Genomic DNA, 25,500 nt, shown 5'->3' on the forward strand with positions numbered 1-25,500 from the left:
GGGGGAGGGAAACCCATTTTCGGTTTTCCCCAACAGACTCTGGAGGGTCTTACCGCCACGTGGCAACGACCAGTGATACCATAGCACCCCCTGCTGAACAGCATAACGAACTGCAGGCTCTGTGTGTCCAGTGATCCAACAGCACCCCCTGGTGACTGGCACAGGACACTACAAGCTCCGCATCTCCGGGAATCCAATGGCACCCCATGTTGACTGTGGTTAGAATTGCACCAAAGGGTGCAAACTGAATTGTTTACCTTTTTTTCCCTTTGCTTGTTTTTTGGTTTGGTTTGAAGGGGATTATTTGTGGGTATAGGACTATTGTTTGGTTGTTTTACTTGTTTTCTTTTGTTGTTTCTGCCTATACACATATATCTTTAAATAAAGGGCTGTTATTTTTTCCTTTTTTTCCACTGGTTTTTTCCGCTCAATCGGAGCCTCCTAATTTTGGATTTACAATTGCTTAGAGGAAGGAGTTTGGGGCTTCCTCACAACTCATCCTCAGCAAAACACCTGTGTCTCATTTTAAACTGAGGCAGTTGGTTTAATGCACAGACTACCCCACAGACATAATTCCCTTCTTTTTAAGTCACTAAAACCAAAGCTATAGGCCTTTTCATCCTGTAGATGTCACTGCTTCAGTTCTCCTCTTTCCCCTCAGTTTGGGGAAAGTCGGGGGAAAAGTGGCTCCCCGTCATGTTTTTTGTTTTGGTTTGGTTTTTGTTTGTTTATTTGTTTGGTTTTTTGTCTATTATTTGTTTGGGGCTTTTTTGCTGGATTTTAACTTGTGCTGTGAGAGATACTGTAAATTCCTCTCCCTTTGTTTCAATCACTTTGACTGTATTTTTGTTGGCTTTACAACTTTTGGGGAATTCTGGTTATACATGCTTGATCACCTTTAGTATTTACTAGGAATTTATGTTCTTCACCCTGGGATCTTATTTCAGTTTTATCAGAGGGCTTGTTAGATGTTTTATTCCCTTTAATCTTGTTCAGTTTATTCAATAGTTTTAAGTCTCTCTCTCTTTTCTGACAATTCCTTTTCAGATGGTCTTTTCCTTTACAATAAAAACATGTTACTGCTTGGACTTTCGGAACAATTTGCTGGGATCTGCTCACATATACTTGTTGGGCTTCTCTCAGTAAGTCTTTGAGCCCCCTGTTCTGCCATCCACTTAATTTAGTTCCTTTCTAATACCACTCTAGACATGATTTACAAAGTGGATTTTCAGCAATATTTGACCAGATGGTATGTTAGGATTAATCTCTAAATATTGTCGTAAATTTTACTTCAGTCTTTTTAACCATGCACTAGGTGTTTCATCTTTTTCTTGTTGATTCTTTAATGCTTTTATGACATTTTGTTCATGGGGGACAGTCTCTTTAATTCTCCGGATCAATGAAGTACAATAATCAGCTATGTGCTGCCAATTTAGGGCTGAGTCATGGTCCCCATTGGGAGGGGTGCTGGATTGCATTCCCCTCCAGGTATAGATATTAGGTCTTAAAAATTGGTTTAACTGTTCTGCTATTCCCAAGAAGTCTTCTAGTAATAAAGCTCTGACTTCTCCTGGGGTTGTAAAAGCGGATGTGAAAAGGGAAGGGGAGCAGCCGAAGGGGGTGGTAAGTTATTTAACAGTTCCCATTTCGTTTCTAATAGTTCTCCTTTTGTTGGCTCTCCTTCTGTTAACTTATAGATATTAAGATTACAAAAAATAAGGATAAAGTAAAAATGACTATCTTCCCAGTTTGATATCGTTACCCCCAAAGGACTGTTAGGGTGTATATCTGGCAATTTCTGCCTGCTCCCTTTCTGTTTGGGGCTAACCTTTTTACTGATCCCTTGCCCCATGACTTCCTGAGGTCCCCTCTAAAGCCTTACCCCGACTCTCTGGGATCCCTTCTTAAAAATCTTTCCACAGACCTCAGAGGTTGAATCAACAATTCATTTGCCTTGTCCCATTGCTGGCTGTGTTCCTCTCGGTCTAGGAAACACAGTTATGAGGACTCTACACTCAGGTTGTGGCAGGGCCGTGTCTCGTACATACCCTACTCACTCCGAGTTCTTTTTCCACCCAACCAATTTATACTCACCAGTCCGTTTTCTAAATTGGGTCTTCGTACACAAAAATTACAGGCCTTTTGCTGCAGCACTCCAGGAGCTTTTATCCTTGCTTTTACCATAGAGTGTGTTACTCCGGTCCTGTCAGAGAATTAGGCTTGAAACAGGCCGCTAAAATCAGTAGAGGCACCCTGCCCTGTTTCAGGCACTAAATAACTCCGCAGAACATGGAGCGTTTATCACATCGGGGTCACCAAATTTGTGAGAAACATAGTCTCAAGATATAAATTATTTTCAAATTGGAATTTATTATATGGTAGAAGCAAACAGCGCTGGGTGTACAGACAAGAAATTCTCCTGAGTCTGCCACACCTGACACAGGGTACAAGTCCAGTTTTTATTTCAAATATCCCATACATATTCATTATATCACATGCATATACATTTACATCACTATTCTAGGTATTCATCATATATTTATTTTCACAGCCTAGACTAATTAGTTATCTCTATGTTAAGTTTTAAATTCATATGCCCTTCAAAATAAGGCACCATCATGCTACTTGAGCTGATCTCGTTTGGACATAATTCTTGGCTAGGAGGACAGGGAAGATGATGGTCTATTTTATGCCTTTATGGGGGTGCAATTAAGTTTTACAATCCGTTTGTTTTCCTTCCCTCCTGGGTTGCATTCACCCATTTGACATGAATTATAACCTGTATTTATTACACTCCTGAGCCTCCTTTTCTCCAGGCTGAACACCCCCAGCTTCCCCAGCCACTGCTCATCAGACTTCTGCTCTAGCTCCTTCCCCACCTCTGTTGCCTTCCTAAATTGAGGGGCCCAGAACTGGACACAGTACTTGAGTACTATGGCCTCACCAGTGCCATAGTAGAGAGCACAGAGGAAATAATCACTTCCCTGGTCCTGCTAGCCACATTATCCCTGATACAGGCCAGGATGCCTTCTGGCCCACCTGGGCACATTGCTGGCTCCTGTTCACCCGGCTATTTCATAACTGACTAAAAGCCCAGAGAGAAGGAACACAGCAGTGACAGCAGTTGGAGGCAGCTGACCAGTAACTGGGGGTCTGGGAAGCAGGCCCCCTGCCACAGATCCCTGCCATAGACACACTAATCCCACCTGGTACAGCTGGGGACTGGGCTGGGTCTCTCCTGCTCCAGCTCTGGTAACCTGGGAGCAATAGAATGGTGGGCAGCATCCCAGAGAAGTTTAGCTATAAGGCTGGAATCTGGGTAAATTGTAATTACTTCTCATGTTGATTTATTATTTTCACTTATTTACAGGATTATTATCTGTTTTTACAGTGAATGTATGTTCATCCTAGTAGGAGGACAGGACCATCAGATTAAAGATCACAGGACATCTCTCTCCAGCAGTGAGTGCAGTGGGTATGGTAAAGTCAACAAGCTCAGTGGATGGTCATATATGGCTCTGTCCTTTTCTCTGTCAACAAGTAGTCCCTTCCAAGTCTCTCTGAGCTTTTTTGTCCAGTGTCTCCAGAAATTTCCCCTATTTCCTTCTAGTGGAAGATGGAAGACTTTGTCCACAGCAGAAGTTGTATTCTAGACTGGATTCTGTCCACAGCCTGTCTGTCCTCTCTGCACTTACCTCTATGGCAGCAGAGCTCAGGAGGAACTGGGTAGGATGGGTTAAGCAGGGATGTGGAGTCTGAACTTAACCAGCCAGAAGGCCAGAGAGGATTCAGTAGACAAAGTTTTTGATACTGCCTTCCAACATGCAGAAATTCTTCTACAGGTCAGAAACCCAGTATTCATCTAACAGTACTTGGGAATCCTGGATGGTTCAACATCAGCAACAATGACAGAGATGCTCCAGCTTTGGACTGATCTTGTAAACCATGTTGATACTGTATTGCTGGCTTCTGCCCCAAATTCCACCCCATCCAAACAGATGGGGCATCTTCCAGCCCCATCCTAATCTCCTGATGAGCAGGTGCTGTTGGCACTTCCCCTGCAATAGGCAGGAAGAGGCATTCAAATGTTTGCATAGCACATTATTCAAACAGCTTTTCTGAAGAGAAGGTGGTTGGGCAGAGGGGGCCTGGAAGTTGCCATTTGAACCGTACTAGTCCAAGCCTTGTATCTGACACAAAACAAGAAAGGGAATGACAGTAGGCACAAGGGAGTACTGTGTTATCTTATTGCCTGCCCCAGAGCACTGTGGTGTTTGCAGCCCTTCAAGGGACTCAACATATTCACTCCCCAGCCATTCTGTGTATGTCCTCTTCTCTTGTAATGGCACAATCTCAACAGCAGAATCCTTAAAGATCAAGTTTTTTCCTTGAAAAGTTGAAGAATCAAACATTTTGAATCCATTTCCATTGCTGCTATTTCCAAAATAGACCTGAAAATAATGCAAAAGTTTCAGTATTTTGCAAGATTAAGTGCCACATTCCTCCTGTTCAACACGAAAGACAGTATGAACTGGTTTGTAGATGAAAAATTCATACACAATTGCAGAATCTCTTATGCGTTTGCTTTTAGACGCTCCAGTAGATTAGATACAGAATTCAGCCACGGACAATTACAGGAACAGCATTTGTGATTCTGGTTTTTTAGTTACTCTCTGGAAAGAGTTGTAGTTTTAAAAAAAATTCTTCTGCCTAAATGTTGTTCCATAATGCAGGGTTTGTCTGCCCAGGAGTTACAGAAATTACTGAATCCTAGCATGGAGATACTCAGTATTGCTTTTGAACAAGTTAACTTCAGTATGGAGAAGAACCTCTCTGAAGCAGCCAGGTCGATGGTTCACCCTGTACATGGCTGCAGCATAAATATACTCAGCAGTGTTCTGTTGCACTCCTAGGAAAATTCCAGAATGGAAAAGCATTAGCATGTACTCTATTCCCTGTAGACCTCAAAGTCATGCAGAAACATGGAAAAGACAAGGGAAAACACCTTAAGCTCCAGGAAAATTACTACTGCAATCAGTGGCTGGGCAAAAAGTTGAAATCCCTTGTGTACCAGGGTGGTTTTACTGGGAGAATGACATGGGTTGTATTTTACCTTCTCTGTCACGCTCCCAACAACAGGGCTCTGCACAGTGCCATGATTTAGCAGAATGGTCCTGTTGTCTTTATCCTTGAACTGTGTTAGGCCACATAAAACTCCCCCCTGAAATAAATGGATTATTACTACCTGAGCTTTGTCCAGTAGTCCATATAGAGCAAAAACATTGAGATCTGGGTGAACCATAACGGCTTGAGCTGGCACTTGAGCCAGGTGACAGTCAGCAAACTGGGTGACTTCAGCACGGGCACCATTTGGACACAGTAACTGGAAATCACTGGACTTCAAGTTTTGGGCCCAACTATCAGTGTTATTACCTGAAAAAAAGAAACTAGTCATTGTCACTCACTGAATGCTTTAGAGCAAGAGGAAATTGAATTATAATAAAGAGCTGTGTAAAAGTAAGTACCATCTGTGTTCTCAAACACTGTCGAGTGCTTCACAAAGGCCACATCCCCAGCGTCCTCTGCCAGACACCTAAAGGAAGTCAAAGATATAATTTCAATTCAAAGCACCTTTATGCGAACCACATTTTTTATATAACTCATAGGTTTAGAATACAATTTTTCTTACACGCATTCCTGCAAAAAATGTAGTGGACCCCAAGGTAATAAGAAAAAACAGAGAAATTAAGCATTTTGAAGGAAGGGAAAAGTAACATCTTTGCAAAGTATTTAAAAAATCTTCTGAATCAAGAATTTTAAGAGAGGAATACAGTAGAAAAATTGTATTAAAACCAGTGTGAGATACAACAGAAAAGGCCAGTTATGGATGAGCAAAGACATAGAAGACCTATTATGTGATATTCAGTGCAGCATTTACAGCCCTGTACATCGGAGATCTCCAGCTAACAAACTGCAGTTTCAAAGGGAACTGTTCCAGAGCTAAGTTCAGTTTCCTCTAATTTTCTAAAGGAGGAACAGCCCAACATGCCAAGGGTACCCTAAAAATCAGCACCCCTCCTGTGAGGGTGCCAGGGCAGAGGTGTAGAACACAGACCTTTACCAGCATTTGTTACTCTGTAACATTCTCTAGTGCACAGTGCAACAGGCACCACAGGCTGTTCAGATATTTTTGTGTTAAGCCTGAAATATGAAGTCAACAGACAAAAGAAATGCACAGCACTTGCTCCATTCAGCAAGAAATACATAAATAACATCACCCTCAAAGCAGTGAGCTGGGGTGAACTAGCAAAAAAGATCTATCCTCCCAGGTATGGGCAGATGATCTGTGGGTAGTTCAATGGTGGTACCTTGCAGTTTATTCTACAAATGTTTTCCAAAAGTACTTCATAAAACAAGATAATTAAACACACCAATCAAATAATGTAAAGCTGTAACTGTGCATGGTTTATGCAGTACAAAATGTGAGGGAAAGTTATCACTGCTAACAGTTACCAAAAATACATATATTTCAATTGTACTGGGTTTAACATCAGCAGTTATAATCAAAGGTCTTATCGTGCTGTGGCTGACACTGTCATGCGGCGAATGAGGACTCAGCAGGTGCTGTTCAATGCATTTCCCCATCAGAAAAAGCTGTTCCTGACAGACTTTTCACTACTCTGCACAGTTTAATTTGCCCCAGGTAGTGGGATATACACCAGCTGAATGCCTTCTTATACCTTTAGTCAAGTTAGTCTGAAGACAGCCAGAGTTGAAGAAAATCTGGAGGTGAATTCTAAGCTCATCTCAATTACCTCCATAACTCAGTCTTCTTTCAGAGAGGATCACCTAAGCATCAGAGGTAAACCTACCCCTACCTTGTAGAAGACTGTGATCCTCCATTTTTTCACCCAAATCCTAACCTTTTATATACCTAAAACTTTCCACATCATTCAATGAATTAAACATCATCTCTATTAAAAAAGTGATCTCCATATAAAGTTTGACTGTATGGGCACTATTATCAAAGGCACAAGCTCAGAATATGAACAAGGCTCATAGAGCCTGCAATGGCATTTGTTGCTCATTCATCTGGTGACTGGGAGCTGGCTCTGTTATTCCACAAAGTATAGCAGAGGATTTGGAGTTTGCCTGAAAGGCATGTACCACAGCAGAAGAGCTGGACACAACTAAATAGGTTTGCAAAAAGTAGTTATCTAAGTCTATAATAATAATAATAATGGCCAGTCTTCGTGAGTGAAGATCCGGGGAAGGTCTTTACACCTTCCAGCCTGCACATTGGATTTTTTAGGTGAGACAGTGTGCGCGGAACTGAGCCCACCCTTTAATCCTAAGGTTCATCTGCCGGGTGGCAGCGAGGTCCTTAGGATGTAGATGGGTTGCCTTTTTAAATGCTAACGAGCTCCATCTGCCCGGGAGTGTCCCTGACCGGGAATCGAACCCAGGCCTCGGCGGTGACAGCGCTGCGCCCTTACCACTAGACCACCAGGGGCTCCTATCTAAGTCTAGCACTTCACTATTTACCAGGTAGCTGTGTGGATGCTGTGTACACAGATAGGATGGGCTGTTGGGCTGGTTGTCTGCGGACCAGGAAGGTGGCAAAAGGCTTGGACATGATCTAGTGACCTGTACTGGCAAAGACATATGAGGACACATGTCCCACCTCATTTACAGCACTGTTTGCTGACTGGGATGGAAACTAGGTCCTCCTTGCATTTTGACAAGCTGACAAACTAAATAACAACAACCTGTATGAGTTACCTGAAGGCTCCACTGTAGTTGTAATAACGTTCTTGGCTACTTGCACTGCATTTATTGTTTCCACTCTCATCCCCAATACAGAGTTGACAGAGTTTTGATGGGTAATTGTCCTGTTCAGCTGAAGGCACACAGCTGGCAGAGAAAAACTCACTCACAGCTGGGGAAAGACAAACCAACACAAGAAGTGAAAAGTGTGGACTCTTCACCAAAAAAAAGCAGTTATACCATCATGAAGTTATAACCAATGCAGGTTTCAGTAGAGCATAGAAATAGGAGTTACAGCTGCCTTACTGGAATTCACAAACTAGAACTCTTAAGGTATTTTCAAAGCACTATTTAGCTGACTAGGTAACGAAACCAAAGAGCTTCCCAGGAGATAGACAGGAAATAGGCAAGCAAAATTATAAGCTGGAGTTCTATGGCCACAGATTCCTTTCTTGTTGTTCTACATTGCTTCACTACCTAATGCAGTTTGAAAATAACACAATAAAATTCTGGATAAAGAGATACATCATTTACTGCAATGATATCCCAGAGCTGGAATTACCTCCTAGAGGGGATACATCTGTATTTTCTGTGACTGTTATTGTTACCTGATTTGGGTCAATATCCTCAAGCAAAACCCAAGGCAGTCAGGTGTGAAAACAGGATTTTCAAGACAACACAATAAGTTGATTGAATATAAAAAGTCATGGACTCTTCAAATGCATTTCTGAAAACTGGAATAAACTTTGGCAGTTGGATTCCCTGCGGCCAGGACTGCCATTGAGATGGGTCTGGTCATGCTGAAAAAACAGGCTGACAGGAACCTCAAAGTTCAACAAAGGCAAATGCAGAATCCTGCTTTTAGGATGGGGTAAGACCATGGAAGGCTGGGGACTGGCAGGTTGAACAACAGATCTGTAAAAAAAAAAGTGATCTGGGGATCCTGATGGACATCAAGAGTTATCAGCATGATTTTGTGCCAATGAAGGCTCATGGCATTCTGGGGTGTGTTAATGGAGCAGTCAGGGAGCAATGGTCCTCCTCTGACATCTGTGGCACGTTCTGAGCTCCCAGTGTCACAAAGACATGGACATTCCAGAGCAAATATTGTAGAAGGAGAGTGGGATGCTCAGAGGCTGGAGCACAACTCACACTTACCAGGCTGAGAGATGCGTTTGGTCAGCCTGGAGATAAGACAACTAACACTCTATTGCTGTCTTCACTCACATAGCAGGTTTTTCAGGAAGACAGAGACAGATCCTTCTCAGGGATTCAGAGCAAAAGGATGAGAAGTAACAGAACCAAAATTACAAGAAGGAAATTCTGATTAGACAAGAAAAAAACTCTTTATACCAAGAATGGTCAAATACTGGGACAGCATCCAGAGATGATGCATAAAATCTCTCTCCTAGGAGTTACTCAGAACCTCCCTAGACACAGTTCTGAGCAATCTGAACTATCCGATCTGCTTTGAGCAGTTGATTGGACTAGATGATCTCCAAAGGTCCTGTCCAACCTGAATTAGCCACTGATAAAAGAAAGGAATATTTTTTGTTAGATTTAACATTCTCAGATCCCTCCACTAGTGGTGGCAAATTTAGAATTTCAAATCATTATATTAAAAACACAATACCCCTTCACAAACAGATATGGTTAATACAGAGCTATGAAATGTCAAAATTACCTAATTAAAGTTTATCATTAAACTATTACTGTATTTTTGAGATGTAGTACTATTGTCTTACCTTGAGGAATATTACAGTCTCTGGGCTTAATAATCCCTCTCTTAATTAGTATGCCAATGGGAATATTCCATCCAGCATTTCTCCCTAGTCCTGTGTGGCAGGACTTCTTCCCTTTCAGGTCACTGATGGTGAATGCACTGGACAGATTTCGTTTCACTAACACCACAGCATAGTATGCATTGCTGCTGTCATTAGCTTGGAGAAAAAAACACAACACATTACAGCTTCCCTTCAGCATTCCCACTGCTTAGTGGTCATCTACAGATCCATCACTCTTATCTGGTTCCAACTTAATTGCAACAACATTCAGCTAATCAGGAAGTATGGATGTACATGGAATTACTCTTCACTTCTAGTACCTCACACTGCTGCATTCACCTATAGCCTGCAAGGTGGCACTGCTGCACCTGAGCTGAATAAACTAGAGACAGACAGGAAAGTGTTCTTATTAATGCCAGCTCTTACAAATACATCCCTCTGAAAAACAACATTCGGGTCATTACTCACTTAGCATATCTGCTTTAAGAAGTTATTTTTATGTGAAAACCTCAAAGCATCAATGAGTTTTGCAGAATACTGAAACTTTACCTTAAGTGACATCATGGACACAAGCCCACTTTTCATTGGTGACTGAAGCAGCCACACTGACAGGAAGAATTTACTTTTAACTAGAATCTACTGTGTAATTTCTGTATTTTTGTTTCTGTTAAAAATATTTTGACTTTGTAAATACTATTTTTTTCCACTGTAAATATTTTTTTTCAGAATTGAAAAGACAAATAAAAGAACTACAAGATTCAAAACTGTCAAAGACTCAACCTGGTCTCTGGAGGACCAGGACAGGTAAAAGTTGACTCACTGTAGATGTCTCATCTCATACTTATTTCCTCATCTATTCATGATGTGAGAGTAATTCTCATTTTTTTGAAAACAGCTTTCCCAGCAGGGCTAGGGAAGGACAAAGGGCTGGGCTTTTAGATCTGTCTTCAAACGACCTGGAAAAATAAGGTCTATATTTATGTTTCCTGACCTTCTTACCAGAGTAACTTTCTCCAGCAGCTGGTACAAGGCCATACATCTTCCCAGCTGTGTAAATATCAGCTCCACCCAGAACTACGGCATCACTTTCCTTTTTCTGAAAAATATAAGAAAATGTAGGATTTCTTTGAAAAAACAGCAGATACTTTCCCTGCTACAATGACGACACCTTGAGCATCACGCCTGTTGGACCTCAAAGGGCAAGGCTTACAGCAGAAGAGCAATACACTGCTAAAGAAAACCTCCAAAATGTGCACAAAGCTTCATCAGTGAAGCAATTACAGGAGATTTCACACATACAGGCTTGACTTAGACAGGCAACAGTGCCCTTATCGCAGCTGAAGATCATCACGGTTCAGGCCCATTCATACCACCTGAACTACCTCCTTGAAATCCAGTGCTCCTACCGGTCACACATGTATCTCTAACCCAGCAGGGAGCAGCTTTTATTAATTTGGTTTATTGCACAAGGACTGTAGCAGCCTACCTGGATCAGGTCCATGCACTCTTCCTTTGTCTTAGCCGAAATACACTGAATTTCCGGTTTCAAATTCTTTTTCCTAAAGGCAACGGTCATTTCACCACATTTCCAAATCTCCTCAGTGGATACAACACACCAGTTCAGGCTCTCTGGCAACGCTGCACAAAATTGAAAAGCAAATAATACATTCACTTTCTTTGCAATAGACAAGGAGGCATTCACACTGCCCCTTGTCACACATGTCCCACACATGTTATGGAAAATGTTTGCTTCTGTGTTGCTCCCCATCCCTCCAGCTCCAATTTCTACCTGATCAGGAACCAGGGCATTCCAGATTAGCAGTTATGTTCACACCGCAAACCCATCCATAGCAAAGGAACAACAACTTCTACAATTGCTGACCATTAAGCACAGCCATAATGTGTTAGTTGAGTGCAGCAAAAAGCCCCCCTGAGCACAGGCTTCCTCAGTCACGGAGCAATGTCCACAAGAGACAAGTCTGGGAGGTGAGGGGCTTTGCTGTAGCACAGAGTGTGTCTGGAGGCTCAGCTGCCAGGATTATCAAGCTTCTTAAGGCAGAGATTCTTACAACGTGTCTTTCTGACTTTCCCTGAAGGCATATCAAGTAATTTCTAATTTCTTCTGTTAGTAGGAAAGACCATAACACTTCAGTAAAGAGGAACTTTAGAGGATTTCCTTCAGATTCTAAAGGAAATCCTCTGCTAGGAACTCATTCATACATTTTTATAGACTACCTGAGGACTTGTGCAGCAGTGCATTGTTATTTCCCCTTGTCAGCAGGTAAGAAATTAAGTACCAAGAACCAGTAGCAGCTTACCAGATTAATGTCTCCATATACCAGAAAGGATAGAAAATTTTTGCATCTTAGAATACAGCGTGTCAATTTGCACAGGAAAGTGTTGAGGTAAGCGGCAAGGCCACGGAGCCCCTGATGAAGGGGTGAAGGATTTTGACTTTGACACTTTGGGGCTGATTTTCCCTGGGAAAAGCAGGCACTGTGAAGGACTTGAAAAGGTGCTAGACCTGACCAGTGAGAAAGGAATGTAAATAAGAAGTGAGCATCCAATCATATGTGAAGGCTAGTAATAAATTATAGATATAGAGAACTAAGAACAGTATGGTATGTAAGGTTCTGTACAGTGTGTGTGAGGCAGGTGTGTGAGAACAAGATGTAATATACTGGACGAAGCAATAAAAAGCTGAATGTTGGCCATCATCAGAAAGGTGCCTAGTTTTTAATTCTTGGCCATCCTCAACTTACTACAACAGTTCTGCAATGTGATACTGTTTCTGTCAAAAGGTGACCTTTCTGCAAGCTCAGACTGGCATCTTGCCATAACCCTCCAAGAGTGAGGAGAAAAACCAGAATCAACACTATCTCTGCTATCACCTATCTTTGTTCTTGTTTATAAATAGGAATCTACAGATAACTTACTGTTGGGGTCGCAGCTCAGAGCTTGCATGGCATGAAGATACTCATCACCCAGCCATGTTTGATAATTCTGAGCTGTGATTGCAACGAGCTCTGTGGTGGAGTCTTGGAACAGAAGATTTTGGGCACCGTAGGCTGCAGAGTCAAACATCTGAAACTTGGCGCCCACTCCATTAAATCTTTGCTGTAATGTTAAAGAAGAAAAAAGCACCTGTCAGACATCCCTCTGCCTGGGATCTGTGACATCCTATACCCCTTCAAACCCCACAGAGCCGAAGGTGCACAGATATTCTGTCTTCAGTTTACCAAGAGAGGTGGAAGAACCCTTCTAAAATGCAACTCAGTGATGAAAAAATGGTTTCCTACTTGTCCCTGGTTTAGGAGTTGGAAGACAACTGTCCCATCTGTGTCTGGCCGCACAGCCACGGCGCGAGCTGGGATTCGGGCCAGGTGGCAGGTTCTCCACTCTGACACATCGGCTCTGCTGCCGTCACGACACAGGAGCTGGAAGTTCCAGGAGCGAAGCCGCCGGGCCCACAAGAAAGAACTTCTTCCTGAAATCAGAGAGGACATGCTTATGGAACAGTTTGGCTCCAAGCCTTCTCTAAACATCGCTTGCACACACGGAGCAGGACACACACGTCCTGAGCATCTCTGAGCTATTCCTGACTGTACAACACACCTCATGCACATTTGGGGTCCTTTAGTCCTTTATCTCTGATGAGAAAACAGCTTACCACTTGTGAGACTGCACTGAGCTGTACTGGGGTCTGCAGCAGTATCAAGAGCATCCCTAAGTTTAGCATCACAGGCAACATTTTGTTGTTTTTGCTCTCCCCTGGGTCAGACTGGTCCATGATATTAAAGCACTCATATGCTCAAGGTGGTTTTCACATAGTGCCAGATAGGACAGGTCACCTCTTGTCACCTTTCTGCTAGTCTCTTCTGAAATCCCATGGTAGGCTGGAGCAATGTAACAGCCCAGGTCTATATAAAAATAATTTACTGCTGTTGAAATTCTCTTTGCAAAAGCAGTTTAAGATTCCACCTCTAACCTTTAACCTTTATTGAAACTATCAAGCATTAAAAAGGAAAAAAAAAAATCCCATGGACTCCTCTGTCTCCTGGTGCATGGAGGTACATGTTTGCACTATCACAGCACTTAATTTCTGATTGCTCAATTCAAAATACATCAAACATTTGATATTATTCTGTTATTACAGACACAGTATTTCAGACCTTGCAGCCGTTATTCAACAAGCTTCAGGATTACTCACCATCTGTATTTTCAGGCACTGTGCTGTGCTTCACAAAAGCAACCTCTCCAGCACCTTCAGCCAAACACCTAATAAATATAAATCCAAGCACAAAAATGCATTACAAAACCCAGCTCCTGTGCACTGGCCACTGCCGACAGCCCGAGGGCTCTGTGCTACGTTCCATCAGACACAGACACTGACCTATTTCCTTGTGCAGAGAGTTTTGCTCAAGGCAGAGACTAGTTGTTGTTAGAGCATGAAGTAAACTATCATTGTCATTTGGTGAACATGGACAACATGTTCAGTGCTGCCTGGGACAAACACCATGACCTTTTTCGTCCAGGACAGTTTCTCTGTCTAAGGTAGTCACAACAATCCTTTGGGAAATGTGCAGGACGGAGCAAGTGTTTCTTGTAAGCAAATTCTGCCCTTGCTCAGTTAATGCTATTACTCAGGGACTGGGAGCTCCAACACAGTACACAGACAGAAAAGAGGAAAATAAGGGATTGGTGTGCAAAAATGGAGGCAGAGCAAGTAGATAATTGAGTGCCACTCAGATGGGATGACTGAAATAGTCAAGTAGGGAAACAGTTCAGCTCTCAGACTCCAACGGCAATTAAGTTTTACTGGGAAAGATAAAGTCAGTAAAGTCTGATGAAACAAACACTCTGTGTGAACAGCTGCTCAACAAAGCAAACAGCAAATAGGGCTTTCCCTGCCCAGTATACATGCTAAATATCCATTTGGTTTTAATACTCAGGTATTAATACTTGAAATAGTGGGTTAAGAATTACTTTTGTTGAGTCAGGTTAAAAGCATAGTTGTCCTAACAAAACTGCAGATTTTCTAACAAGATAAACTGGAAGCTATGTGTCTTCAACTTCCAGTCAGTGAGGCCTAGACTGGTATCTACAGAGATAAAGTGATAAAAAAAATTGACAGAGACATGACTTTTACCTGAAAGCCCCACTGTAGTCATAGTATTGCTCTTGGGAATTTCGTTCACATTTGTGCTCTCCAGTTGAATTCCCTATGCAGAGCTCACAGAGGGATTTGGGATAGTTCACACCATTTGCTCCAGGAACACAGCTTGCATTGAAATATTCACTTACAGCTAAAACCGAAATTAGAATGAGACATTTTTAGCCATGAATAAACAAGATCCTACAATCTCATTTTAACACATCTACACAGTACATCTCTGAATAGATTTAGAAGGTATAAGTAATTTTTTTCTTAAAAGATGATTTCCAAGTTTAAAAAACAAAAACTCTACAGCCTTCATCAGATCTACATGAGGTCTATTCCCTGGTACAAGCATCATCAAAGCCAAGGAACAAAGGAGCAGTTGAACCACGTTTCTGTCCACACACAGGGGCCCAAGACCATTCAGAAAGGAATTGCTGAAGAACAGATCTTTGCCCTGTAACTCTTACCTTTCGGAAGGTCGCATCCCATAGCTGCCAGTTGCCCACTGTCAGTCAGATAACCCACTGGCACATCCCAGCCTGCAGTTCTGTTGATCCCTGTGTGACAGGAACGCACACCCTTCAGGCTGTTGATGGTTATGTTGGAGCTCTTCTTTACCACAGCCACAGCATAATAGGAAGTTCCAATCTCTGCAGTGTAAGAAGAAAGAGAAGCCTCACATCAGCATTACAGTGAGATACATTGATTTGTGGCCTCTTGTGGCTCCCCTGCCCACAGGCAAGAAGGCACACTGTTCACATCCTTGTTGAGATCCTGCTGACTGTGAATCAGTGTCCCCCATTATTTTTTCAGTGTGCATTGTCTTAAAGTCCACAGGCAATCTGCTCTAACTTTGAAGGTCACCCTGCTTTTCCTTTCTGGAAGAAGTTTTCTGTGACTCTAAATATATTTTGATTGAATTGAAACCAATATAATTTACTCCCCAGTTGATCTTAATTTTGATACAGCAGAGCAGGCTGACATCCCTGGAGCATCAGAGCTCATTTCATTCTCTTTGTTTTGCAGTTTGATATAACTCAAAGAGTCAAGAGCTGAGGGTCTGAAGTCATTCAATCTGACCTAATCATTAAATTTCATCCACTTTTCTTTGATTTGAGGCTCATAATCTGAGTAATGGAGACAGCCAGCCTCTGCATCATGAGACCCATTTGGTTTTGAGAAGCCAAAGTACAGATCCCTCACCCAAGTCATGATGTAGATGAGTCAAGACCCCAAGTGCCCAACAGGCACTTTCTGAGGATGCCTTTGATCAAATGACACTGAGACCCAGCTACAAACCAAATCCAGCTCCATCTCATAATAGAGTGGTGGGACACTACTGCCTGCAGACTGCTTCCAGAGTTCCTCCTTCCCTTGGATCTCTTAAAGTGATGGGCAACATCACTGAGCTCTGAGCTAATACTGAGCCCTTAGTCAAGACAAGTCACTGAATTATTGCCTCTGCCTTGAAAGGAACTCAAAGCTTAAGGTCACCTAGAAAGGAGTAGAATCAGCACTTCCTTTCCTCCAGCAGGTAATCATACACACTACTAAAACCAAAATCTAATTATTCTAATGTATGGGTTTGAGAGATAAACCTTAACAATTTATGCTTTGCAATTCAGTAATCTGAAAAGTATGGAACAGAGAAGACAGTAAGTAGGGAGACAGTAAAAAATAAACAAAACCCAACCCAAAAAAACTATTACAGGAACAGCTACTCTGACCCAACTGCTTCAGGACAGAGTTGACCCGAGCCCGGCATCTCCTCCTTCTCCACACACTCTGTTACAGGCAGGAGCAACCAAGGCAAGGAACCTGACCCCTACCTACTGTTTAGAGTCTTACAGGGAAGGATCCCAAATAGTACATTCCTGTGCATTTTAAGTAATCTAAAAGTTATTTAGTCAGAATATACCTTGGTTATATACTTCCCCAACCACAGGTTTCAGACCATGCTCCCTTCCAGCCTGGTAAATTGAACGGCCATCCAGTGTCACTGCATCTGCCAAATCATCCTGTGCAGACACAAGGGCAGAAAAATGTTGAAATTTAATTATCAGTATTTACCAACAGCTAGAGTACACATGAATTTAGAAGAAGAGGCCCCTTAATCTGCATTTCTGTGTTTTCTTCTCTTTGAACAGTTATTTTAAGGGCACTCAAATTTCTGAAAAACAATTTCCAGGGGGGATTTTAGACCTTCAAAACTGCCTTCCTTCAGAAACAATGCAGAAACCAGCTCTGTACTATGATGGCTTCACTAGTCTTAGTAGTGCAAAGGAACCTTAGAAACAGGTCCTGCAGATCTGTGATGAATCTTTTAAGCCCAGTAATTTGGAGTTTCATTCATATCTTTAACTAGTGCCCCAAAGTTTGAAGATTTAAATAAAGTAAATATAGTTTTGACATCATACACATATAGTTTAACGTAATATCTTCTGGGGCTGCAAAATCTGAATTCCAAAGTGTACTCAAAAGCAACCTTAAAGCACACTGGCTTGTACCTCTCCACACATGCAGAGGAGGGAGTGGATGGCAGTGCACATCTGAGAAGGAGGAAAACATCTAAAAAGACTGTTCAAAACTGGGGGGATACAAATCTGAGGCCGCCACTGCTGGGAAGGTGTCCAACAACACTGTATATTTTTTGTTGACTGTAACACCAAGCTGGCTGGAATCCTGCTGCACGATTGCTCTGGATAGCACAGGATGAGACTTCCCTCAGCAGCAAGGCTGAGAGAACTGCTGTATACACACCTTTGGCCAGCTGAACCCAGCCCCCACTGTGTACTGAAACTAGTGGGAGCCAGGAGAGGGCATTTCACACAGAGACAAGATATTGCTGTGGAAATAATCAGCAGTGTGACATTTTGCATTTCTAAGCTGATTCCAAGTTTCTTATCAGTTTGCTTAACCTCTGGTTTGACAGTGGAGAGGGTAATTTAGCTCACTCATCCCTTGGGATGTTGCAAAGCACTAGTTAAAGCAGGGCTGGAACTGCTGCCCAGTACACCACAACAACTTCCCACAGGCTGAGACACATAAAAAGCTTGAAAATTTTGTAAGGGATCATGTGAGAGCATAGGTAATATGTTGATGTTGACAGCTAAACCAGATTTGAAGTTGTCATGTGATTTGAAATCCTTAATTTCTTTGGCCCAAAGGAGAAAAAAGATTAGCCAAAACAATCAATGTCCCGAGAGCTGCTTCTGGTGAAAGGAATGCAGAATGAATCCAAGGAAACCTGAAGAAGAGTTGGGGTTGGGAGATATTTGTATCTTAAAGAACAGACAAAATCTTTCTGGAATAACCAGACATGATATTGCTCTGGTGAAGGTCAGGCCACAAGACAGTTTAGGAATCAAATATGGCCTGTTGTTTAGAAGGGACACCTGACAATGAGAAGGAGAGGAGGTGGGAGTTAGAAGGATCTTACCCTCAGGGAAAACAAAGTGAGCCTCTAGAATTGGTGGTTGACAGAAAATAGAGCAGATGAAATGAAAAGGGCTGGCCACAGAAGACAAGGACTGTGCTATGTGGCCATATTTCCATGTCAAATAGCACTTTTCTGATTGGAAAGCTGAGCCTTTCAACTCTGTTTAGCAGCAGAGCCTCTGATCAATAGCTTGTGTATGAACAGCAGAACAAAACAAGATAAAAAATGCCTCTTGTTGTATTTAACATGAATAAGTTTACAAGCTACAGACCTTTCCTTTAAATATACACAATTACTGTGGGGACTATTCCACATACAACATTTTTAATAAGTATAGGTGTGATAGTAATACTTTATTAATTACTTTCAGAGCAATTGTATTGCTGTGTGTCACAACATTTGAGAATTACCTACACAAGTGTTTAAAACCCTGTTGAGGAACAGCTCTGGTCACACTAAATATTGTCAGGTTCCCTAGTTAAATATTTAGACATTACTCAATTTTTAAACACCTTCTATCAAAGAGGGTTTTTCCTTTATCCATGTGCTAACACATTCACAGGACTAAGTCCAAGTTACACAATGATACAAAACAACATATCTCTGCCTCTTCATCTGTGATGTCCCACTCCTTTTGGCCTCAAAGATCAGAGTTCAGTGCGCATGCAGACACAGGGGTTCCACACAGTCCTAAGGGGTCAGTTTAAATATTTAGTAGATTACTATTAGCACAAGAAAAAAGAGGTCTCAAGGACAAAGTCTTGTCAGAAGCCTTACAGTGAACATTCATTTTATCAGAAAGCTACTTACTCATGCTATCTGCCTGCAGGTTTCTCTGTTCAGCTAAACAAGTTTTATAGGAATCCAAGGTTTTAGAAAGGCACCTGTTGCTTGCAATGGCTTACAAATGCAGTTCTGGGAGCTCTGTATTTCAGAAGCAGACGCTTATCAGCCCTTTCAGTAATCTCCTTTGCAGAGTCTAACAGGTGCCCCTGTGCAATGTAGCAATCAGCCAAGTGCTTTTGGGAAGCTCTGACATTAGAATGTATTTCTTGTCTAATCCCAAGGTAAGATCCACATATACATCAATATCGGCTCCTAACATTCTTCAGTACAGTCTTTCTCACTCAAGAACAGAACTTATCAAGAGGCAATGAGGTAGTTTTAGTAATCAGAGAGCCATTCTGCTTCTGTTGACGTAAATTACAAGATACCAATTTCTGAAATTTTTTCCTTTTATCTGGCCACAATCATCTGCCTCATCTCCCTTTGAACTACTTTGCCAGACCTTGACAGTCTTCATTTCCTCCACAAAACCCTGATTCTTGAGCATGTCTACACAGTAATATTACTTATTAACACAGCCAGTCATCCTTCCCTTTCCCCACACTCTGCCAGTGAAGGCAGCCACGATTACCTGCCTCCACATTTCTTCCAATATTCACTTTTTGCCTTCTACCACCTCCTAAAGAGGGAATTATTTTGCACACAGCATTTTGCAAGTCCACATGTTCAGTCTTTCAAACCTTCTCCAGAGCAATGTTCCTCTTGGAAATGAGCACACTCTGGGCAGTTGAATTAATACAGCTGGGTTTGTGTGCCCTTTGCTCACCCCACTTCCTGCTTTGTCTCTCTTGTACTCTGGTGTTGGGAGATTTGATTTGGTTTTACACTCATCTCTATATACAGTAATTTCCACGACTGGACCCTGAAATAGAAGTTTGATCCAGAGTTGATCAAAATACAATCTACTTATAAGCTCAGCACCAGAGCTTTAACTACTGTCTGCATTTTACAGCTCCATCCCTTCTTAACTATCTGCTAAATAAATCTGACAATTCCCAAATCAAAGATTAGCATTTGGGAGGACATCTTTAAGATCTCTGCTGTGTTCCTAATGACTGGCCATATGTGAGCAGCCAAACAGATGACATGGGGCCATTCTGACATGCAGGTTTATATGAATGAGCATTATTACAACTTTCTAAAAAGTATATGTTTGGATTTTTCAAAGACATGAATGCCATGAAGCCTATGGTTGGCTGCATGGATGGTCAGACATTCACCACAGAGCCATGTACATCGCCAATGGATTATTACTAGGCACATGGGCCAATTAAATCAGTGACACCGCTGTTCCCCACAGCTCACCTTAATTATCTGGGTGCAGTTGGCAGCTGACCCCCCTGCTGTGCACTGCAGAGGGGGAAGGATTCCAGCCTCACCAAAGGCCTTACTCATGTCATTACACTTGGAAAGTTCTTGCTCAGAGACAGTGCACCACCGGAGACGTTCCAGGCTGAGAGCTGCAAACACAACACCAAGAGAAAATATTATGAAACACATCAGCACCTTCAAAACAGAGCTTACTATTTAAAGGCTCCCAAAGAGCCAGCCTTTATTCTGCTTCTCCTCCCTAAGCAGAAAAAAGTCAGGGCTCTTTTAGCAGTGGGTCTTTAGAGGTTATTCCCACTTTCATCTCAATTAACATGAATACAGAAGTTTTTTTTGACTGAATACAAGACAGGTTCAGATTCTGATACTGAAACCCAATGGCATTTGTTTCTGACATAAGAAATACGGATACCATGGACTTGGTCAGGGCGTCTAGACGGTTCTTAAAACCTTCCAGAACACATCATCTTTTCCCATGTCAAAAGCATTTAAAATGATACACTGCAAAACCAAAGAGACTGCTAAAGATAACTCTGTCTCAACTATTGCTGGTTAGTACCTGGAGTCCTGCCCCAGCCCTTTTTGGTCTGAATTAGGAAAGCAACCTTGGGTGCTCAAGAGTCTTGCCACTAGGCTTATTACGGAAACTAAAGAAGTAAACTTGTCTCTTCAAAACACTCTTTCATAAGAGACTGTAACCACAGCCATGAAAAGGGTAGGGCAGTGCCATGAAAGAAGACTCAAATTTAGTAGTGGAGATTTCCATTAATCAGTGAAGAAAGGTGCCTTTCAGCAGGCCCAAACACCACCCTCCTACGTGCCAAAGCTACAAACACACTTGGCTGCTTTGGTAAGGAGATGTCACCAACACCAGTGGTGTTGGCTGCAAACGCAAGGATGGGATACGCTGACAAACAGGTACAGACCGTTTTCATAAGTGGGGGCTCAACATTCCACTGCTTTTCTACAATATCGATTTTTAAGCTGGAGTCTGCTGCAAACTATTTGTCACGTGGTTTTCTAAGACCCCTAACTGGCCCACTACTTCCCACCAGTGTCATGCAGCTGAGATGCCACATTCAACTTTGAAAGTTAAAAGTTATTCTGCTAGTGCTCAATGGTGCTCCCATGCACATTCTCTGACGTGGTGGCTGCAGACTAAACAAGACTGTTGATGCCAAAAATCCCGACACTGAAACAGCAATTTTGGCTTGTTGTTCCACTGCAACACGGAGCCAACTCTACTGCTGTCAACAAACATTAGGTCAGACTTGGAAAACTTAATAGGAAGTTTTCATGGCAGTATGTGCTAGCAGAGAGAGAAACAATTATACCCCTCTGAGTTGCAGGAATTCTGAGAACCTAGATGACCAGAAGAAAGGTACAAGAGAGTCATCATAAAAACACACCTCACAGAAACTTAACCTGTACCTCATCTGCCTGGGTGAAATTTTCACTATTAATTCCTTAGGGCTGAAAGAAGAACCCTGGTTTTCATTGATAAAGGAGTTTGGGTTTTCTTTGTATAAATACAAGCCAACAGAAATTAAATTGGAGTGTCAGCATCTCAGTATGTAAATCTGCCAAGTGCCGTTCTTCAGCCTCAACATTCTGGTTTTAGATATACACACACACGAGGTGAAGCATGAATTGTATGAAAAAATCATCAGCCATATACACCCGAAACATGAAATAAAGTTCATTTGGCTCCATGTTTCAGACAAAATAGTGAAAATTTCAGACAAAATAGCATTAATCTGGTTTTTCCCCACTCATCAAAAACAGGTAATTATTTGTCCCTTTCCAAACTGATGAACTTAGTTATTACAGGAAAGCCAGATCTAGGCAATGTCCTGGCTCCCTCCTTACAAGTTAACCCAGCTGAAGTGGGCTTGAGCACAGACAAGGCCTGAAGTTAGCCTCTCTTCCCATCTTAAAACAGCAGGTCAGTCTCTGAACCCAAGTTTATTTACAATTTTGCCTCTCTGAAGTTAAAAGCATTCACCATTAGAATTTGGGAGTTACAGGAGAAAGCAGAGAGTTGCACAGAGCGTAAGTGAAATAAAGCCTTTATTTCTACTTTTATGAAGTAAGTGTCATAGAACTGCTTACTGTTGTGAGAAACAGACACTACTGCACCAGAAGTAGTAGATTCAGTGCTTAGGAAATAAAATACAACATTTGATATCAATGAGTCAATGGTGTTCAATATAGTCTTTTCTACTATTCTATTTATTTTCCTGGTCACATAAGATTGGTTCTGAAGTGGTTCTAGTTTCCTTCTGCTCTCTCATATCACACAGAGGTGAACCCCAGAAACACCATGCCACAGGCAAAGTTTTTGGAGGACACTTACCAGCATGAAAGAAGAAAAGATAGAAGACATTTCCAGAGCTCTTCATGGTGAAAATTTTGGGATCTGTGATTTTTCCAGCCTTCAGAACTACAAGAGATCAAGTTTTCTGCAAGTGTGTTCTCTCCAGCCTGGTCTTAGGTGAAAATCAGCAGCATTCAATTGCAGATGCACTTTGTTCAACAATTTATCTTGCTTACCTTGGCACACGTCACCTCATAATGACTACTGGAAAAGAAAGCATGCTCTCCTCACACTGCCTCTACACTTGGAAAAAAAAAAATCAGACCTGCAAATTGCAAAATATCAAAGGCACCAATGAGGTTGTTGCTGCTTTGGCACCACCCCCAGACTTCGGTAAATGGCCACGCTCAAGGAAACGGGTGAGGCAGGGCTGTGGAACCAAATCCTCACTTTGAGTTCTGTGTACTTCCTACTCATGGGGCTCAGGAAGCAGGAGGAGATTCAAGGTAAGCACTTTATCTGACAGAGAGCTCAGTCACTTTATGCCACATTCTCAGCACTGTCAGAAATTTCATAAAGCCATAACCAGAAACCCAGGCTGTCACAACAGCAAAGCCTGTACACTCTACAGGTGGTACAGCACATGCTAAATGCACATTTCCTGAAATTTAATAATAAATGCTATAAAGCAGCTGAAGTATTCTGATTTTTTTAAAGGCTTTAGAGGAGGCCTAGCAAAAGTAAAAACTTTGCTGACAATAGCTCTGTTAAAAGCTGCTCTGTGAATTTTAGCATAGCTTTCACAGAGCAACACTCATTTGTGCTGCCCTTTTCTTCATGTCTCATTAGTCAATGAACTGCAGCTGCCTGTTAACACTTGGTTTAGATAAAAGTCATTGAGTGTTGCTTTGCTCTGCTGACTGCCACTGCTCAGCTCAGCACCCAGCAACAGAATGGCTGTGTCCTGCCATGACTCCTCACACACGAGAGCTGTGTGCATCCCACACACAGCCTGTACAGTCAGGAGTGTGGCATGGATGCTTCCAGCAGTTACTCACTCAGCTACTGACTGCAGTTTGGCCAGGATGCTTTAACACTTACTAGCAACTGTTAAGACAACAGCTGAGTCAATTAATTGCTATTTCAAGTTAAGAACTCTAAAAAAATCATAATGATCCCTCCAGATCTCCTTCCCAAACAAAACCTTATGGCTGCCTCTGGCATTAATCGTCCCTGTGTTGTCTGAAGTGCTAAACTAGAGTCCTTCCAAATTTCTTGAAGGATCCATTATTTGGATCCTTCCTGTGCCCTTCCCACAGATTAACATCTGAAGCCCTCTCTGATGCATGCAGTGAGGCTTACATTTATACACAGATGACAAAACTGATGCACAGTCCCAACACCAGTTGCTTAAGACTGCCAGGGCACAATTAATAAGACATGAATTTGGTAGCAGGCCTCTCCTGTGCTGCTTCTGATCCTCTACAGGAAAGGTTCAGAAGGCAGGTGGGCTATTCTGAATGTATCCCCCTCCAACAATCACAGTTTATGAAATTTTGGATAATTTTCCTATTTTATTCTTAACTTTATGAATATCCATGCTTTAAGGAGATACTAATTTCTTCAACTAATTTTCAGCACAATTTAGAAAAAAAAGCCCACGAGGAAATAATTAGTATAACATAAATTAAAATATTAATAGAGAGTAACAAATACTTTATCAAGCATGTGTCTGTGTAGCAATTACAACCAGCTGGGTTAGCAGGCAGGAAGAAAACCCATGGGGCCTTCACTGGGCCAGGAAAAGGGTGGTAATGCATCACTAAGATGCCATTTGGATTTCCCAATTATTCTAGTTGTGGAAGGCTTAAGAGAAGTGTAGGTATTCTAAAATGTATCTTTAAAATGCAGAAAGTGTACCTAAAAATCACAGATGTATCAACACCTGACACTGGAAAAATGAGAAAAAAACCACTAAATAATGCAAAATCCTAACAGTTACAAGTTAAAACAAGACAACTAGGAGCATCAGGGCTGTCAGAGTCAACTTTCTGACAGGGCTCAAGGACAAGATCTGAAACAAACAAAACCAAAAATGCAAAGAAAACACGCCAGAGTCGTTTAGAGTTTCTTGATCAAAGACTTGTTTTCACTCCAGCGTGACAACTGTGCAAAGAAATTACTGTGGACTTCAGTCTGAGTGGAGTACCTGGCCACTGTATGACAAGTGCCTGGGGGTGAAGTTCTGTGAAAGTTACTCAAGACACTCCAATATGTGAAAGAGCAATTCCTCACAGATCTACTCAGCTGAACAGGACTCCTTCTGAGCAGTTAAAAAAAGAGGTAAGAACAAGCATACGCAAAATAGAGATGTAAGATGCATTTGCAGATTTGATACTAGAGATTTATATATTTCTTTTTGTTTTTTTTAGAGGAGGTCTTTTCAGATGTCTCACTAGACACCTCAAATAGTCCCTTTCAAAGAGAGACTACAGTACATGTTTAGCTCCCTTAAAAATTTATGACATTAGGTATCAAAAGCTGCATCAATCTAGTACACCCTGCACTTTCATAGGCAGGAAATCTCAGAAAGACAACCCACCTAACTTCCCAAATCGTGCAAAACAGAAAGTATTTTGGGCCATGCACCAGTACCTTAGACTTCCTGTAAGCCTCATTAGCATTCCATATAACACCAGCAATAATTGCATCACAAGTTTTAACCTGCTTTCAACCCAGTAACTTCACCAGCCCCAGTCTGGTCACTGCTGTTCCTCTAACACATTATTTTCATTCACAGTCTGAGTCAATTAATTTAAAATGCTACAACACCTGTATTCCTTTTAATTAAAAACAC

At 41.9% G+C, this 25,500-nt stretch overlaps 1 protein-coding gene across 2 annotated transcripts; it reads right to left on the bottom strand.

Moving 5' to 3' along the window:
* Nucleotides 1-2,441: 2,441 nt before the first annotated feature.
* Nucleotides 2,442-25,357, bottom strand: MELTF (melanotransferrin). 2 transcript variants are annotated; one of them, XM_050308356.1, is made up of 15 exons: nt 22,683-25,357; nt 20,303-20,457; nt 16,631-16,730; nt 15,180-15,362; nt 14,701-14,857; nt 13,762-13,829; nt 12,851-13,038; nt 12,488-12,668; nt 11,038-11,189; nt 10,551-10,647; nt 9,513-9,707; nt 7,783-7,939; nt 5,526-5,593; nt 5,246-5,433; nt 2,442-4,451 (listed from the first exon to the last, which is right to left on the bottom strand). In XM_050308356.1, exons 1-15 carry the CDS (start codon nt 22,726-22,728, stop codon nt 4,173-4,175), a joined length of 2,214 nt encoding a protein of 737 aa, XP_050164313.1. In that variant the 5' UTR covers nt 22,729-25,357; the 3' UTR covers nt 2,442-4,172. The 2 variants fall into 2 exon arrangements, with proteins under 2 accessions (XP_050164313.1, XP_050164312.1); XM_050308355.1 differs by having other exon boundaries at nt 4,309-5,433.
* Between the last annotated feature and the right edge of the window lie 143 nt (nt 25,358-25,500).

This window comes from Myiozetetes cayanensis, unplaced genomic scaffold (assembly GCF_022539395.1).
Source record: "Myiozetetes cayanensis isolate MyiCay16 unplaced genomic scaffold, myiCay2020 scf13, whole genome shotgun sequence".
Taxonomy (NCBI): Eukaryota; Metazoa; Chordata; class Aves; order Passeriformes; family Tyrannidae; genus Myiozetetes; species Myiozetetes cayanensis.